The sequence below is a fragment of the Chenopodium quinoa genome, unplaced genomic scaffold, assembly GCF_001683475.1.
Source record: "Chenopodium quinoa cultivar QQ74 unplaced genomic scaffold, ASM168347v1, whole genome shotgun sequence".
Taxonomy (NCBI): Eukaryota; Viridiplantae; Streptophyta; class Magnoliopsida; order Caryophyllales; family Amaranthaceae; genus Chenopodium; species Chenopodium quinoa.
The window spans coordinates 2,703,260-2,719,565 of record NW_018743136.1 but is presented as its reverse complement, the minus strand read 5'-3'; the positions used below and the strand labels follow the sequence as shown (position 1 = coordinate 2,719,565).

The following is a 16,306-nucleotide window of genomic DNA, read 5'->3' as shown; positions in this document are numbered from 1 at the left end:
GTTCATAATCATGCACCTTAAGAGCACAAGCTGCAAGGTTTAATTCCAAAGTAATTGCAAGATTCCAAAATAAACTATTGTCCTCCCCATTTCTAGGAGAAACAAAGCAAAGGAATTTTAGACCTCTATCATACCTTTCTCCCGCCTCAATAACCTCACCATTTTTGAAGTAGGCATTACCTTCCTCTTTCAGGATCTTGACATGGTGAAGGGTATTATGGGAACAATTATTGGAAGCAAATTCAACAATACTATCATCATAGTCATCATTTAGGTGAATGACCACAAGATCATTAATTAAGGAATGACACTCCATTGAAAAACTGAAAAGAAACAAGAAAGAAACAACCAAGACAAGCAACGAGAGCCTTACATAGACTACCTAGACAAGGTATAGAAGCAGCTAGGAACGGTGGTGGTAAGATGTCACGAGACCCGGTTGACTCAGCCACAGCAAAGGAAAGGACACTGCCACGATAGTGGGGAACACCGTCAAAAGAACGGCGACCAGGTTGTTGTCGGAGAACCACCGTCCAAGCAAACCACTTCGACCTCAAAAGCGGGACATCGCTGAGACCCAACTGCGAATAGTACTTCGCTGGCGATCGGAGAACGGCATTAGAGTGGAGCTAGAGAGGGGGTGGTACGCCGACGATCGAGGAGAAGTGCCACCCACTTCAATCGCCACGTACCAATGAGTTAGCCTGGAAAACTTAGGCGGAGAAAACTAAGTTTATGGCCTTATGGGTCACTAGAAATGTGCCTATCATCAAAGAGGCTCAAAGGCATGCAATCAAGCTGGTTCTCAATTGGGATAATTTAGCTTTGAAGTAGCTATTGGAATATACAATGCCACAAGTTTTTTGTGAGGGTGGTCTTTGTGTTTTCAGTCTTATCACCACCTCGCCTTTCTATTATGAAACTAGTGGGTGCCTAAGTGCTCGCCTTTGTATACTAACCCCTAGATTATGCCACTATGACATCGACAACAAACTTCAAGACCTTGGTTTATGACTTGAAAAGCCAAGTAAATCGTGATATCTCTACTTAAAAGGCCAAACCTGGAAAATATTTTCTGCAATGTACGACTATCAAAGTGCCGCTGTCACAAGTGGAAAATGCATACCAAATTTGCAAATCTATGCCGCATTCCTTTTCCTAGTTTCTCAAATAATTTGTATCACACAATCTATTCATTATTCATAACTTCCCCTAAGGAGTAGATGAGTACTTCTTTAACCAAAAATTGGCATTCCTCAGCTTCTTACAGTAAACCACAACAATAAATTGAACTAGATATAACAAGAAGAATAGTGAGATTGGGAAGAACTGACAACAATCATAGTTTTCCCAATCGTGGGAATTGACTCTAGCACTAATCTATATCTACGTTTCTGTGTCTAAACATACTTTTACATTATAAGCTATAATCAATTCTCCCAATTCACGGGTCTTGTGCGTGAAGGATCCTCTGTTTTGGTTCTCCTTTGGAAGACACATTTGCCTTCAGAGTGGACCGGTGAGGGTTGCAGCCAACTTCATGAAACCAGCTTTTGAAAGACAGTTTTATCTCTACCACATCGAAGGAACATAGACTTGCTCTTTGAGATTTTGAGTGGCACTTTCAGTTGGAAAGCCCCTCACTGCCCCAATTGTCCATTGTGATATAATGCCAGCAGCAATCGCAAAGCGAAGCTGCCTCTCCAAAAAATCCTGATCTTCATACATCTCAGGGCTACTAGTCAGTTTCCTCATTATCCCAGCCACAATTGCATCACCAGAACCAGTTCTATCGCATGTAAATGGGGTTATTAACACATCTTCTGTCCCGACCACAACACCATCAAAAGACGGGGCATAGTAATGAATTCGAAGTGTACCATCCGTGACAAAAAGAAGCTTAAGTCCATCATGCCACAACGGAGATATTTCTTCACGTGTGTAGTGGTAATAATCCCTCCTGTCTTTACTCTGTTCGTAATTTTCAGCGTAGTACTGAGGTCGGTAATTTTTCCTCCTCTCATAATGGTCTTCATCTAAAAGAAACTCCAGCTCTTGCCTACTAACCTCAATGATATTGGCTTCCTCCCAAGCTTGCTTGATGACTTCTCTTGTCTCATCACGTGACTTCCACAAGGGCAATGGAAGATTCAGATCAAAAAACACAAGGCCTCCAAACTTTTTGGATATGTTAATAGCACTGAAGAGGGTGGAGTTCATAGAAGGTGATGTTAAGACTTCTGAATTGAAGTGGAAGATTCTAGCCTGTTCATAGATCATATAGCAAGAATCAGCATAATCCTAATTGATACAGTGACATCAACTATTAACATCTAATACTCCTCCATTGAGTCATACCTTCATTCATGTTAAGTTCACAAAAGAGACAAGACTAACAAAATATTTATAAGCAGAAAATATAGTATTTCCTTCACATCATTGACTGTTACACAGAACATGAACCATGGCAATTGATTACATAAGTTTTGTGATTAATTCTTCCAGCAATCCTTCGTTTAAATTATAACCTCTTCACTTTCCTGTCAAAAGTTTACATGATCTATCATACCTTTAATCAAACGTATATAAACAATTGTGTGAATAGTGTATTAAGAATATTACAGCTGCTGGCAATTCTGTTATTCTTCTTTTTGTCCTTTTGTTTTCTGTTATTTTGGTACAGTGAATGTAATAGATTCTCTGCCAGCTAGATAGACTCTTGCTGAGTGCATGTATTAAGGCTGAGATGATGTAACAGTTTGATCAAGCAATCATAAAAATATCTCCTCTCCTCTTCTCCTAAAATTCTCTCTGATATTCCTCTGCTTTGAGTATTATTTATGAGCTGATTTAGTTATCATAGTATAAAAATCAAACGGTGTCAACTAAAAAAAACAGAGGAAGTAAATAATATGAAGTATTATCCGAACAGATTCTCACATCAGTAACTACTCCAACCAAGAATGGTATATAAACAATAATGCTCATTTGATAAAGGTTACATTTGTGTTCAGGATTCAGGAATTGACAATGCCCTCACAATAGCTAGGACTAATGCTATTGATCCATAATCAACAGTTTGAATAAGCTCATTTCAGTTTGTACTACTTCATTTCCATCTATTCGAACTATACATAAACTATCAACATGATTATAATTTATACGCTAAGCAAACATTGCATAAAAGTACGAAGCAATCTTAGCTCTAATTATGATAGAATTACCTCTTTCAGAACAGCTAAATTCAATTCCGAGGAGGCCAAAGAATCCTCAGCAGCCTCTTTTACTGTCTCCACCATCATTTTCCCATCATCACTAAACTTAATTTTCATAAAAGAACAAGCAGTTTTCACATTTGAATCAAATTTTACAGCTCTTGTTTGCACATTTTCTTTATTCATCATGTAAACCAACTCTAGCCCAAAATCATCATCCCCAACCTTACCAATAACCGCTGCCCTGCCGCCCAATCGAACGTGCGAAATCGCCACATTAGACACCGGTCCACCGGGAGCCCGCCCGAATTCAGGCGGATTCCACTGCATCATTTTCCACCCTGAGTATATATCAGGGTCCATTTGATGCTCTGAAACTCTCACACTTGGTAGAAATTCCTTTTGAACTGCTCCAAAGCAGCATATCAGTGGCGGGTCTAAGTAAGGGAAATCCATCCCATCATCGAAATTCTCAACGTCGTCCGAAATTAACGTCGACCCATTTCCAATTTCGGTATTTTGAGAAGACCCATTTGATTTTTTGTGTGTTTTCTGGGGAGAGAGAGTGGTGGATTTTTTGCTGCCCTTTGGTCGACCGCGGCGTTTTGGGGAGTCTTGGACGCCATTGTTGGAGTTGGTTGAAGCTCTAATTTGGGTTGAGGTTAAAATTGGTGGGAAAATTGGAGGAAAACGTGAGATTGGTTTGGGAGAGAAGAAGAAGAAAGAGGGAATTGGTGAAAGTATAAGAATTGCCATGGATGGGTTTAAGATAGGGTTTATGGCTTTATGCCATTCTTGAAGTGGTTCAGTTTTGGCCTATTGGGGATTAGCCGATTAGGCAAGCTAGGACAGTTGCTAACTGCTAAGTATGTGATTTTGTGAGCAGATACTTCTCCCGCTAACACCCCCTACTTGATAATAAAAGAAGCATCAAAGAAAAACTGGAAAAAAAAAAAAAAAACATACTAGGGGCACAAAATATGGCAAGTCGGCCCAAGGGCAAGGCCACTCTAATATCATGTTAAAAATTTAAAATACGTCTAAAAGGTAAGGGAACTTGAATTAACTCAAATTTGTTGTTATGATAAACTCCTTATTAGGTAGTCAATCTAGTGTCTGATTTGTTTTTCTATAGATATGTTCAATTTCACTACTCAATCTTGTTTATCAATTTAGCTTTGACAACGCGAAACATTATGAATGCTCTCCGCACTATACCCTTCCAAGTCGTTGAGAGAATTTGGACTACAATCTGATCATCTAAGTGGATTTGCAGCTTCTTAATGCCCATTTTTCTCGCAAGCTCATACTCTATTGCAAGAACCTCAACTTTAAAGGGAAAACAATTCCCTTACTTGAGTGAATATGCATAGCATTAGAATGTCTTCCTCATGAGTCATGACAAACAAGAATTATTAGAAATTACTTCAAATCCATATAATCAATTAAAATACCTTACTGTGATTTACTTTGTTGTGTAGTTTGACTCTCAACGAATGTGATGTACTCTAAGTATGAATTTGGGCAAGGTAAGAACGCATTTCTTCATTAAAATGTTGGATCTGTCAATGGACTGTTCTAATGCCTCTATTAAGTTGATGACTAATCTAATAAATTATCACCTTTAATATGAATGTTCATTGAATTTTTTGTTACTCTTTTATGAAGAAACGTAGCTTTTGCAACGGATGTATTGGTGTTGAGATTTAATGTACATTTTTTGTGGTGCTTTATTAGGTGCAGTAATGTTTCAATTAAATACAAAATGAGTTTTTTTTTTTTTTTTTTTTTTTTGCTAATGGAACATTATACTATTTTAGAATTCTTTGGTTCTATGTAGTTAAGAAAAGAGTAACTTATTCATTTTGATGGTTGCAAAGGGGGTAAATATTTAACGAAATGATCTTCCTTTTGTGAAGGGAACTTTGAAAATCAAATATGTTGTGGTATATTTGCCATAGAAAAATTTAGGTTTAGGAAGGATATTTATTTTCCAGATTCAATGGTGGGATAAGTTATTGTTTTTGAATTAAGATTATGAGCCAACCAAATGGCTGACTTATTGAGAAGTCTTCATCGAGTGACTAGTGTCTAGTGGGCCCCCATATGGGAGTGTCTAACACTCTAGCATATCATTTTCTTTCCCATATATTATGGGCGATGTGTGTGTCAACATATGAATATCAATAATAAAACACTTCTAAAATTTTTGATGTGTAATCAAACAAAAACAAAAAAACATTTTTGAAAGACGTTAAGCTATAATATACCATCGGCATGCACCCTATCTGTTCTGTTTGTATCAACCTCGTGGATACCACACATGTAAAGGACTTGCTAATCTATTAAATCTAATTTACCATGCACTTGAGAGTGATAATGTGATATATGTGTCACATTCATATCTCAACATGCGAACAAAATTTATGGAGTCGGAAAATATAGTACAGGCAGCAACAATCACGTGTTCGGTGTTCCTCATTTCAGATCTTTAAGACAGGCATTTATCTCTATATGTGACGCTGAATGTGTTAACGCATACCCAATAATATTAGTTGAATAACATAAATAATCCAAACATAAGTAAATGTTTTGTTTAAAAACAAAGAAATCAAATTTGACATAAGAACAAGGAAAAATTGAAAAAAATAATCCCACCTTTGCCCAATCTGCTCAAAACGAGCCAATCTTTGAGTATTATGGGAACAAGCCCACCTTTCACCTCTATTTTCTTAAAATGGGTTTTTGACTTGCAAATTCTTAAGCAGGTTAATTTTTTTTTTCTTAATATTTTCTCCTTAATCTCTCTCCTCTAACTTTCACCACCATTACTCCTCCAATCTTCCATAACAGCCACCTCATCACCACCACTACCCCTCCATAACAGTCACTCCCACCACCTATCACAGCTTACCTCTGCTCACCACCACCCTAGTTTACATCTGATCACCACCACCCCAGCCCACCACTAACCCCTACCACAAAGCCTCCCTTAATCGAACCACCACTTTTCACCTCACCACCACTCAACTGCGCGAAACACCAGCCAACCCCTAAATACGCTGCATCAGACCAAATCTCCACCGCCCATGGCCCTACTACTGACCCCCACAGACCACGTCCCCTTTAATCGAACCCTATCCCCACCTAACTGAAATCCAACCTTCTCTCACCTAACCACCACTCCATCGAAATCCCATCCCTGAAACCCGCTGCGTCGGACCAAAACCCCACCCATTCTGACCCAATTGGACCGAAACCCACTCCACATTACCCCGCGAAAGTCCCAATTAAACCCACCTTGGAGTACGAGAAGAACTCATGGAAGGGGGTGGTAGCGGCTGATTTTCGACGAGGAAGGGAGTGGTAGCTGCCATTGGGTGGGGAAGGGGGTGATAGGAGCTTGTTCCTATAAGGGGAATGGGCTTCTCCGGCGGAGAAGGGTGTGGTTACAGTTAGGGGTGAAAGTAATTTGGATAAAAACCGAAAACCGATCCAAACCGAACCGAAATAGCAATTCGGATCGGTTTTTTTCGGTTTTCGGTTTGGATCGGTTTAAAAAAAATCAAAACCGAAATATTTCGGTTTGGATTCGGTTTTGGGCTTCCAAAAACCGAAAACCGAAAATCCAAACCGAAATTTATGAAGCCCAAATATCCCAGCCCATTTCTCCTACCCTACATATATATACTAAAGCCCTAAAATACTCCTCTCTTATCCCAGTCTTTTTTTCCCCTCTTCTGCGGCACATTCCTCACCAAACCCTAATCCTCCAAAATTTCCCCATTTTCTCCCTCACCACCTCAGTAGCTCCGACCACCACCTTCCTCAGTCCGCTCACCACATATCCGGTCAACGTCTATCACCATCAGTTCGCTTGTGTTCGTGGCTTCGTGCTCCCGCAGATCTCGTTTCTCACCGCCGCTTGTGTTCGTGGTTTTGTGCTCCCTAAAATTACCACCAGTTCACCGCCGCGGCGCCGCTCGTGTTCGCGTTCCCTCACTATCTCCTCTCACTCAGTCACTCAAGGGTAAGAATTCTCCTTTTTTGCTTCTCTTCTTCTTATTAATTTCACTTTCGTTCTGTTAATTTCACTTATCTTTTCCTGCTTTTCTTCTTCTTAGATGTGTACTCATTTCCCACTTCTCTTTTCAAGTTTTCATTCAATAGTTCTGTTCTGTTTGAATTCGTTAATTTGTTGTTCGATCTGTTCGAAATTTGCTAATATGATGACATTGATATGCTATAATGTTTAAATTGGCGACATTGATGTTTTGTTTGTTTGATTATATTGATTTCCTTTGATTTATTTATATATATTATGTAACATGTTTATTTTTTTTATTGTTAGATATCGTTGAGCTTGATTGTTTGAAGCTGCCATGTTGAAGAAATGAAGAAGCTGCTGCCTGCCATGTTGATTCTAGCTGCTGTCAATCTACCATATTGATTTTAGTTGATGTTATTATGGTTTTAGCTGCATGTAGACTCATTGTAGACTGTTATTCCATTTTAAGACTTTTATCGTGTTTGTAATTTTATTCTAGTGGCTGGACAAATTTTTTTATTATGATTTTCCCTTAATTTGGCAAATTTTTGGCTTAAAGACCAACCATTGTAATTCACCAATTTAGGCCTACAAAAGGGCCAAAACAAACTTCCGATTAAAAGCCCAATTTTAAGGCCCAAATCAACAGCCCAAAAAAATTCGGTTTGGATTGGATCCATTTTTCAAAACCGAATTATTTCGGTTTGGATTGGATTGGATTGAATCCAAATTCGGTTTGGATTCGGTTCCAAGAATCAGAAACCGAAATAATTCGGTTTGGATTCGGTTTGGGGTATAATCCAAACCGAATACCGAACTTTCACCCCTAGTTACAGTGGTCGGGGAAGAGGGAAGGAGTTCTGATTTTATTTTTAAAATTAAAAAAATAGGACCAATTAGAAGGTGACACGTGGAAAGTCACCTTCTAAAATCAGTTACTAAATTATAAAACCAGTCATGGGCTTGTTTTGAGAAAATAGGGGGTAAAGGTTGGCTTGTTCCCGAAATACTCAAAGGTTGGCTCGTTTCGAGCAGATCGAGCAAAGATGGGATTATTCTTTTCAATTTTTCCTAAGAACAATGTTTTTGATAAATCACAATTTTTAGTTTGACAATCACTTTTTCAATCAAGTTGTTCACATAATTACCAAGTCCATAAATTTAAAACACTAATCTTATTGATAATAGAAAGATTTATACAAGTATAAATAAAAGAAAGATGAAAGTTGAATTATAGCTGCCGACTCTAGTTCAACTCATTTTACTTAAGTAGACTAAATATTTGGATAATTTGCTAATTACTACCGCAAGTTAATACCACTTTGTAAATTACTACCGTAAAATTTTTTAAGATATTGCGATTACTACCAAACCCCCATTAAACCCAACTATGACGTCATTATATCCCTTTAACCCGTGTTTGACCATGGTTAAGGGATTTAACCAACCCCCCCAAAAATGAAATGGGTTAGGGATATAATGACGTCATGGTTAAGGGCTTTAACCATGGGTTAAAGTGATATGATGACGTCATAGTTGGGTTTAATGGGGGTTTGGTAGCAATCGCAACATCTTAAAAAATTTTGCGGTAGTAATTTACAATTTTTTTAATTTGCGGTAGTAATTTACAAAGTAGTATTAACTTGCGGTAATAATTAGCAAATTTTCCTAAATATTTAGAGTAAATTTGTTCATTAACTTAAAAAAAATGAGTTTTTTCAAAACTTAACTTATTGGAGTATTTGTAAATATTTCACAAAAAGAATTAAGTCAATTGCATCCCTATTTGAAGCACCACACCCTTACCTATAAAGTTTTTCTTATTCTGGGAAATCCTGGAAAATTTATTGATTCTATCAATTAATACTAATATACCCAATGGAAAACTATGTACAGGAGAGAGATTGATTAGGAGCCATGGAGGGATAGATTGATAGACATGAAAAAGAAATATGAGCATATTAAACCAATACACTGGAAGGAAGGAAAGCTTAGACACTTACAATGGCAAAACAAAATGAAGAAAAGCCTTTAGGAACTAATAGAAATACACAATATCAAGCTTATGTTCATATAGCTCTCTCCATTACAAGGTATTTTCGGTCTCCAGGTATTATCATTGAGCTTTTACATTTTCTCCCCGAAATGTTTTCCATAGCCACAAAATCTGCATCAAGCCGCCATTTGCTACATGTAAAAAGAAGATCCAGGGCCTACTAGCAAAATTTGTAGAGATTAACTTTAGGACTACAAATGCACAAGCGATCCCCAGAAATTTTAAGTTTATTCCTTTCATCTGCACAAAAGAACATCAAAAAAATTATGATATTGCCATTCACAAATCAAAAAAATGAGTGATTTAAAACGAATGCATATGTGCAGTACCTCTTGCTGTTGAAACATTTCTTCAAGTGTTTCTTTCATGAAATCAGACAGCAAGCAACCAGCAAAAAGACCCAAAGGCATCACTAGTTCCTGATTCCTAGATATAGTAACTACAATATCTGACACAAAGCTCAAGAAAAACCAAGCCATGAAAGACCATTTAAATGCTTCCAGGCCAAGAAACAGCAACCGATGCAGTACTTGGTGTTCAGCTTTCTTCCATGGAAATTCCTTCACTGAATCAGGCAGAGATTTCCATAATTGCTCCTTGACAACTTTCATTTGCATCTTTGACTTGTCCGGTAACTCAAATTGTGCAACAACTTTTCTTGTTGAATAATTGTAAGAGATATTCTTCCAATGGGAATTACGAGTCAATTTAAATGTTTGAGGTTGAAATGGAGACGCATTAAATAATTTTACCTGTCAAGATTATGCAACATGCAATGAAAATTTACTCAATAGAGAAAGACCTTGTTTGGCAAATGGATGTTGGCGGTTGGCTGTTGGCTGGTTCACTTGGCTTGTTTGACTAGCTGGAATGTTTGGCTGTTTTATAATGACTTTTGAAATTGGCTGTTTAAGCTGGCTGTTTATAAAAGTGTTTGGTAAATTAATTGTTGGTTGTTGGCTGTTTATTAGATAATTTGTGGGCCAACAAGCCAAAAGCCAACAAAAAAGCTACTCAAAACAGCTTTTTCATTTTGGCTTAAAAAGCCAGCTTTTTCGCTGACTAAAAAGCTAATTACCAAACACATTTTTTGGCTGTTTGACCACCTAAAAAAGCCAAAACCCAAAAGCTAACCAAAAAGCCATAAAAAAGTCAATTACCAAACATGGCCAAAACCCATATAAAGCAGAGAAAAAAAATAGAAAGGTAGCAGAAAAGTAAATCTTTCAAGAACTTGTCTTAGACTTAGAAATATGAGAATGGAAATTGTATTCATATAATACAGAGTAAATAGGAGTCGGTTTAATATTTATTATAATTACCTGATTCATTTTATGTTTTTTCTACTAAAAAGATGAACTTGTAGGAACCAATGTTTACAAGAAAAATACGAAGTATAATAAAAGAAATTAAAGCCACTAATAGACGCTGTGGAAAAATAGGGGGAAATGAAGGTGCCACAATTCAAGCCACAGGTAGTAACCAAGGCTAAAGAACAATAGTGTCACATTACTCACATATAGACCATACTATCTCATCAGAGATAAGTTGTTTTGAAAGTTCAAGGCGTTGGGATTTTGATGCTAGCAGAAGAGAAGAATTCGTTATTCCAAGCTACTTGTGTAAGATTCCCAATTATCATATCTTCCTCCCCTCCTCTCACTGAGTCATAACAAAACCTCAAACAACCATATCTTTCATTGCTATGCCCCATGATCCAATGAATAATATTGCAGGATCTTTGATAAGCCATTTAGCTTTGGTTACATAATATATTGAATTGTGAAACATTTTCAAAGTGAAATTAGAAGAGAGACTTAAAGCCCCCTTCTGAAACTCAATTGTAAGGGCTTGTTCATTATCGTTTTTTTGTCTATTGTAGGCAAAAATATGGAAACTAGAAGAAGTAGTTTCCAATTTTCACTTGTCAATCTTCAAAATCAACATGATTAATACAAGTACGAATAATTATAAGTAGTGGTGGATCCAAGAGGAGGGTGACAATAGGCGAGTACAACTATTGAAAAACTTTGTCACATCGCTTGACATGAGCCACAATGATTGACAGTAGTACTAGGATGGGTGACCTTCTAGGAAGTCCTCATGTTGGTCCATGTAGCTGACCCACTTATGAGATTAAGGTGTTCAAGCAAACGAAGAAGAAGAAGAAGAGTAGCGGATCCAGAATTTCTAACTAGCGGTAGCATTAGACAATTAAAATACTTGAATATATATAAATGAATTAATCTTTTACAAAAAATTTAATGCATTGTATTATCTTTGATATGCCATTGAATAAACATAGTGTTAAGGTACATTTACTAAATCCCTTCCTAAATGAAGGTGTTTTGTGGATACAAGCTTAGAGTAATGGGTGGTTTTAATGTGGAGTTTTAGTAAAGGGTTATTTTGAACACTTAATCAGCTAGCCAATTGATATCATTAAATGATCACTTTAAGGCAGCAAGCTACCTGTGGTTTGGTAAGAAAAAGTTTCTACACTACATATCTCCATGAAACGAGCACATTAGTATTCCCATAATCATCTACATTACCAATTCATCTTTGTTATGCAGGCATAGCTACTTGAGATTCCTGCATTTTTAGTGCTAATCATAGGTATGATAAATGTTGGTGACATTATGACCATCATTTGCTTTTGATCCAGATCCTAGCTTGCAAATTGACCTTGCATGGTCAAAGCTAAGTCACTACACAAAGAAATATTTGAGTTGGCCACAACATGATCTTGTTGCCTGGTTTCCACCAGGGTCCTAGACTCCTAGGCTCCTAGCTTAAAGAGGGCCAGGATCAGGCAGGCATCTGCTAATCTTACGTGTACTTGTCAGATGCTCATAAGCTCAAGTCAGCACTGCCTATTCATCACCCAGTACATATATGAGTTTTAAGTTGCTGTTACACTGAAGAGCAAAATATTGCAAGTAATTTACATCTTTGGTCAGCATAGTGAATTTATTGTGAATTAAGGTGAGTGAAGCCATAATTCTGATTTAGGACCCTTAAGTGGTATCAAACGAGTGAAGCTTGTGAAGATCAAAGATCAAACAAATCAAGAAGCACGTTACTAATAAACAAGTCTTCAGTATCTTAATGATTCAATATGGATGTTTGGATGTTAACAACCACAACACAACTTCAGTCTACTCCAATATCTTCAACTTCAAGACCATCGATTCTAAATCCCCTGGTTGTTGACTCCCAAAATGATAGGTAAATTCATTGATCATTTATTTCCTTTTGTAATAAGCTAATTACCCTTTAACTAGATTGTTCGGAGACTATTGTTGTTGGGTTAAATTCGAAAATGATTTGTAGAATTAAATTGACTACCACCAAAAGACATTTGCAAGTTAATAAATAGTTCTTTAAAATCCTTTAGGAGACATTTGGTATAGTAATTTTAGATGTAAGAAACGGATTTAATTAAGTGTTTTCATTTCCAGTTGTTTGGTATGGGTTAAAAGTAACAAATACTCTTTCCGGGGGGTAACAAAATCACCCAATTTGTTACTCTCGACAAACAAGTGGAAACAAAATATGTTTCCTTACTCAATCACAATCTACCCAATTTGTTTCCATTCCACTAAGATACCAAACGAATAGTAACGGTAACGTTTATCATTACCCTTTCCCCTACTTATTGGAATCCTTTCCGTTTCATTTACAATGTTAATACCAAACACCCCCTTAAATAATCAGGTCCAGCAACACATAAATCTAGACTAAAGTAGCCTTTAGTTACATAAGTAACAGTCCACTCTCCAGACGTAGCTATGGTCTCTTCACCTAAAGTAAGGTTACCTGGTCTAAAAATTAGTAAGATTTACACTGTGTTTGGATAAATAAAGGGGATGGAAAAGAAGGGGAGGGAGGAGAAGAGGAGGGGAGAGAAAGGGAGGGGAAGGAAGAATGATGAGTTTTCCTTCAAAATCTCTCCCTTGTTGGAGGGATAAATTTCTTGCAATTTAATCCCTCCATTTCTCTCCCCTCCAATTACCTTTTTTCCTCATTTGTTATCCAAATGAAAGATATTTCATCTCTCTATTTCCCTTCCCTTCCTTTCCCTTCATTTCCTTCCATCCAAACACACCGTTAGTACAAGCTATTTTCCTACATATTCTCAGTTGTTCCCGAGTACACCAAGAGCCGTGTGTACCCATGAGTGCTTAGGTTCATTTTCTCAATTTTGCTAATTTAAACAAAATGGATAAAATGAACAAAAAAAAAACACCTCTTGGTACTCATGCACTAGAACAAGATAGAAGTGCTTCTAATCTCCTAATACAACTAAACTTTGACCGCATTAAACGCTCAAAAAAAAAAAAAAAAAAAAAAACAACATTATCCCATAAAATTCTTAACATTACAAGTAAAAGCTAAATAAGGATGTCAATCTCAAGAGACTTTACCAACCCTTAATAACAAAAATCTTAAACACGGTAAACTCCCAATTGCACAATATTTTCCAACAATTTTAGAATTATAATCAAGCGAACAATTCAACTATATTATGATAATATCTTAATTTCAACCAATACCCACCATAATTCTAAGACGTGACAGTAGAAGCAGCAATTAGAATTGAAGAGCAATTTAGCCAAACACATAGAGTAAAAATTAAACAAAGTTGAGTTGGAGGTGTTTTTAGAAGCTGACCTGAAAAGTGAGAGGAGAAACTGTGCAACGCAGCAGCGCCACCGTCATTTTCTCGTCGTTGCCGTGTGCTCCTCTCTCACTGCGCCTGTCTGTTCATCACACTCTTTTTTTTTTTTTTCTTTCTTTAAAAATGGTGATAAATGATACTCCTTTTGGGGGTGTTTGGTAAATGGGAATAGGGGGTGGGAATGGGAATAATAATCCTAATCTTTTTAAACCCATGTTTGATTGGTGGGAATTAAAAAAAAAACATCGGAATGAGCTTGGGAATATTTAGGTTGTATTCCTTACATTTTATTACTTGACGGGAGGAGGTAATATTTTAGGGAGAATTCACTAAATTGTTAAAAAGACAATACTACCCCTGTTTTGTGGCATATGTTTTAATATGCAATATGATAATAAGAGCAATCTTGTAAATTTTGCTTTTAATCCATCTATTATTCCCACATACCAAACATAGGATTTAAAATTTCTCAATCTTATTTCCAAAATATGCCAAACAAAGGATTGAGATTATTTCATTAATTCCCACCTATTAATTCCCATTCCCATTCTCACCCTATATTCCCCAAAATCCCAATCTCATTTGTCAAACGCCGCGTTTTGTGTTTTTTTGTTTTTTTTAAGTCTTACACTTACCAAATTCGGCCATGTTATAATAAGTGTTACACTTACCAAATCCGGCCGTATTTTAATAAGTATTACACTTCCTTTTTTGGCAACAAGCTACTTTAAAATATTATATCTCTCTCCTCTCATGGTCTCCACCCAAACCCACTAATACTTTCTTTATTATATATCTCCTCTCACATTCATTACTTTTCAATAAACTATTACCCTAACTATCTTTCTTTTACAATTATTTAATACTCCAACTACCCCACTTATCTCTTATTTTATTTAAGTCAATTAAATTGCCTAAAACTATGTCATGGTTAAACTATAACACTTAAAAAAAAAACACAGAGGGAGTAGGAAAAATGTAATCTAATAATACCACCTTTAGTTGATTTTCAATAAACATTCCCATCTTTTGAAATTACAAACAGTCCCACTTTTGACATGGATCTTCCACTAACAATCCTTGACCAGTTTTCTTAAGTTGGTAACCGGTTTTATTAGGTTGTTTGCCATGTGTTAAATTTTTATTGGTCTTGTAGGCGTCGTTCGAAGTGCGCCTACGTTAAAGCATGTTGTGAATATGCTTGGCACTCATAGGAAGTGGGACTTGACATATATGGTAAGGGACACGATTAGGGACAAGGAAAGTAGGGAGCCGCCAACAAGTTTTTAAGGAACTTGTAAACCGTTCACATATCATAAAAGGCAACCACGAGAAAGGGACAACGATAGGCAACAACGATTGACCCGTGAAGGTTACACCCCATTCATAATCCATGAGATTACTAACTCCATATGGTCGGAACCACGAAAGGAGGATCGGGGATGATGGTACGAAGTGAGTCATGGAGTCACATTCGCCCGTATTGGCCTCTACTCGATTCTTATATTGAAAAGCATTCCTGTAATCTCAAAGGCATACTAACAAAATATTCAATTCGCTCCAAACTATTATTTAACTAAATTGGTTGAATATTAATGCACACATTATTCTAAAATATTTGTGACCACTTCAATTAATAATAAGATTAAAAAGGATCCTAAACTGGTTGTCCAAATTATCTTATTAGGCGTGATTTTCAATTACATATTCCCTTTAACATGCAATATGGTGATCATAAAAATAATAGAATAACATCAATATTGGAAGCAATTTAACAATAATTCCAACAATATAAAATCGTTAGAAAAATAATAGAAACAAAAGGAACATAATTCTTACTTTGATTCTGTTTGTTTGCAACTACAAAATAATAAACGAGTTAGTAACTTCAAGGAAATAATAATAAAACAACAATTAAATTAAATTAAACAAAGTAGAGTTGATTTGGGGCCAAACCCTTAAACAGTTCTATCTTTCACGCCTTGGCTTAAGGACAGAACCACGAGTGAAGTATGAACTCCTTTGAGCACTTGAAGAAGGAATTTTGAAATGAGAAGAGTAGGCTAGTGTTTAGGCTAAAGCATAGAAGAGAGAAAAGTAAAACTAGAGAGTTCATTGATGCCCCGTACATCAGAAATGAGGGGGTATTTATAGGGAAAATGTGCTGAGGGAGCACACGGAACCCTAAAATGATAAAAACCCTAAAAAAGTATCCCATGATACGGCAAACTGTACCGTGACACGGGAAGTCCCACCGTCAGACGGGAAGCATTCCCGTGACACGGTACATTTTTGGTGTGACG

The 16,306-nt window shown here is 36.7% G+C and overlaps 2 protein-coding genes and 1 long non-coding RNA gene across 3 annotated transcripts; 1 reads left to right on the top strand and 2 right to left on the bottom strand.

Annotated features, from left to right (window-relative positions):
• Positions 1 to 1,196: 1,196 nt before the first annotated feature.
• LOC110732060 (fructokinase-like 1, chloroplastic) lies at positions 1,197 to 3,971 on the bottom strand. Its single transcript, XM_021911973.1, has 2 exons — positions 3,225 to 3,971; positions 1,197 to 2,265 (listed from the first exon to the last, which is right to left on the bottom strand). Exons 1-2 carry the CDS (start codon positions 3,969 to 3,971, stop codon positions 1,573 to 1,575), a joined length of 1,440 nt encoding a protein of 479 aa, XP_021767665.1. The 3' UTR covers positions 1,197 to 1,572.
• A 2,808-nt stretch (positions 3,972 to 6,779) lies between these two features.
• LOC110732022 lies at positions 6,780 to 7,785 on the top strand. Its single transcript, XR_002513416.1, has 2 exons — positions 6,780 to 7,245; positions 7,567 to 7,785. It is a non-coding gene; the product is annotated as an uncharacterized LOC110732022 (long non-coding RNA).
• A 1,408-nt stretch (positions 7,786 to 9,193) lies between these two features.
• Positions 9,194 to 14,166, bottom strand: LOC110732059. Its single transcript, XM_021911972.1, has 3 exons — positions 13,997 to 14,166; positions 9,649 to 10,071; positions 9,194 to 9,559 (listed from the first exon to the last, which is right to left on the bottom strand). Exons 1-3 carry the CDS (start codon positions 14,042 to 14,044, stop codon positions 9,380 to 9,382), a joined length of 651 nt encoding a protein of 216 aa, XP_021767664.1. The 5' UTR covers positions 14,045 to 14,166; the 3' UTR covers positions 9,194 to 9,379.
• Between the last annotated feature and the right edge of the window lie 2,140 nt (positions 14,167 to 16,306).

Excerpts from the sequence above, each read along its gene's own strand:
- LOC110732060 (XM_021911973.1), bottom strand. The coding sequence starts at position 3,971 with ATGGCAATTCTTATACTTTCACCAATTCCCTCTTTCTTCTTCTTCTCT. Across the intron at positions 2,266-3,224 it reads ATTTAGCTGTTCTGAAAGAG|GCTAGAATCTTCCACTTCAA; the intron begins GTAATTCTATCA and ends ATCTATGAACAG.
- LOC110732059 (XM_021911972.1), bottom strand. The coding sequence starts at position 14,044 with ATGACGGTGGCGCTGCTGCGTTGCACAGTTTCTCCTCTCACTTTTCAG. Across the intron at positions 10,072-13,996 it reads TTTCTCCTCTCACTTTTCAG|GTAAAATTATTTAATGCGTC; the intron begins GTCAGCTTCTAA and ends TAATCTTGACAG. Across the intron at positions 9,560-9,648 it reads AAATGTTTCAACAGCAAGAG|ATGAAAGGAATAAACTTAAA; the intron begins GTACTGCACATA and ends TCTTTTGTGCAG.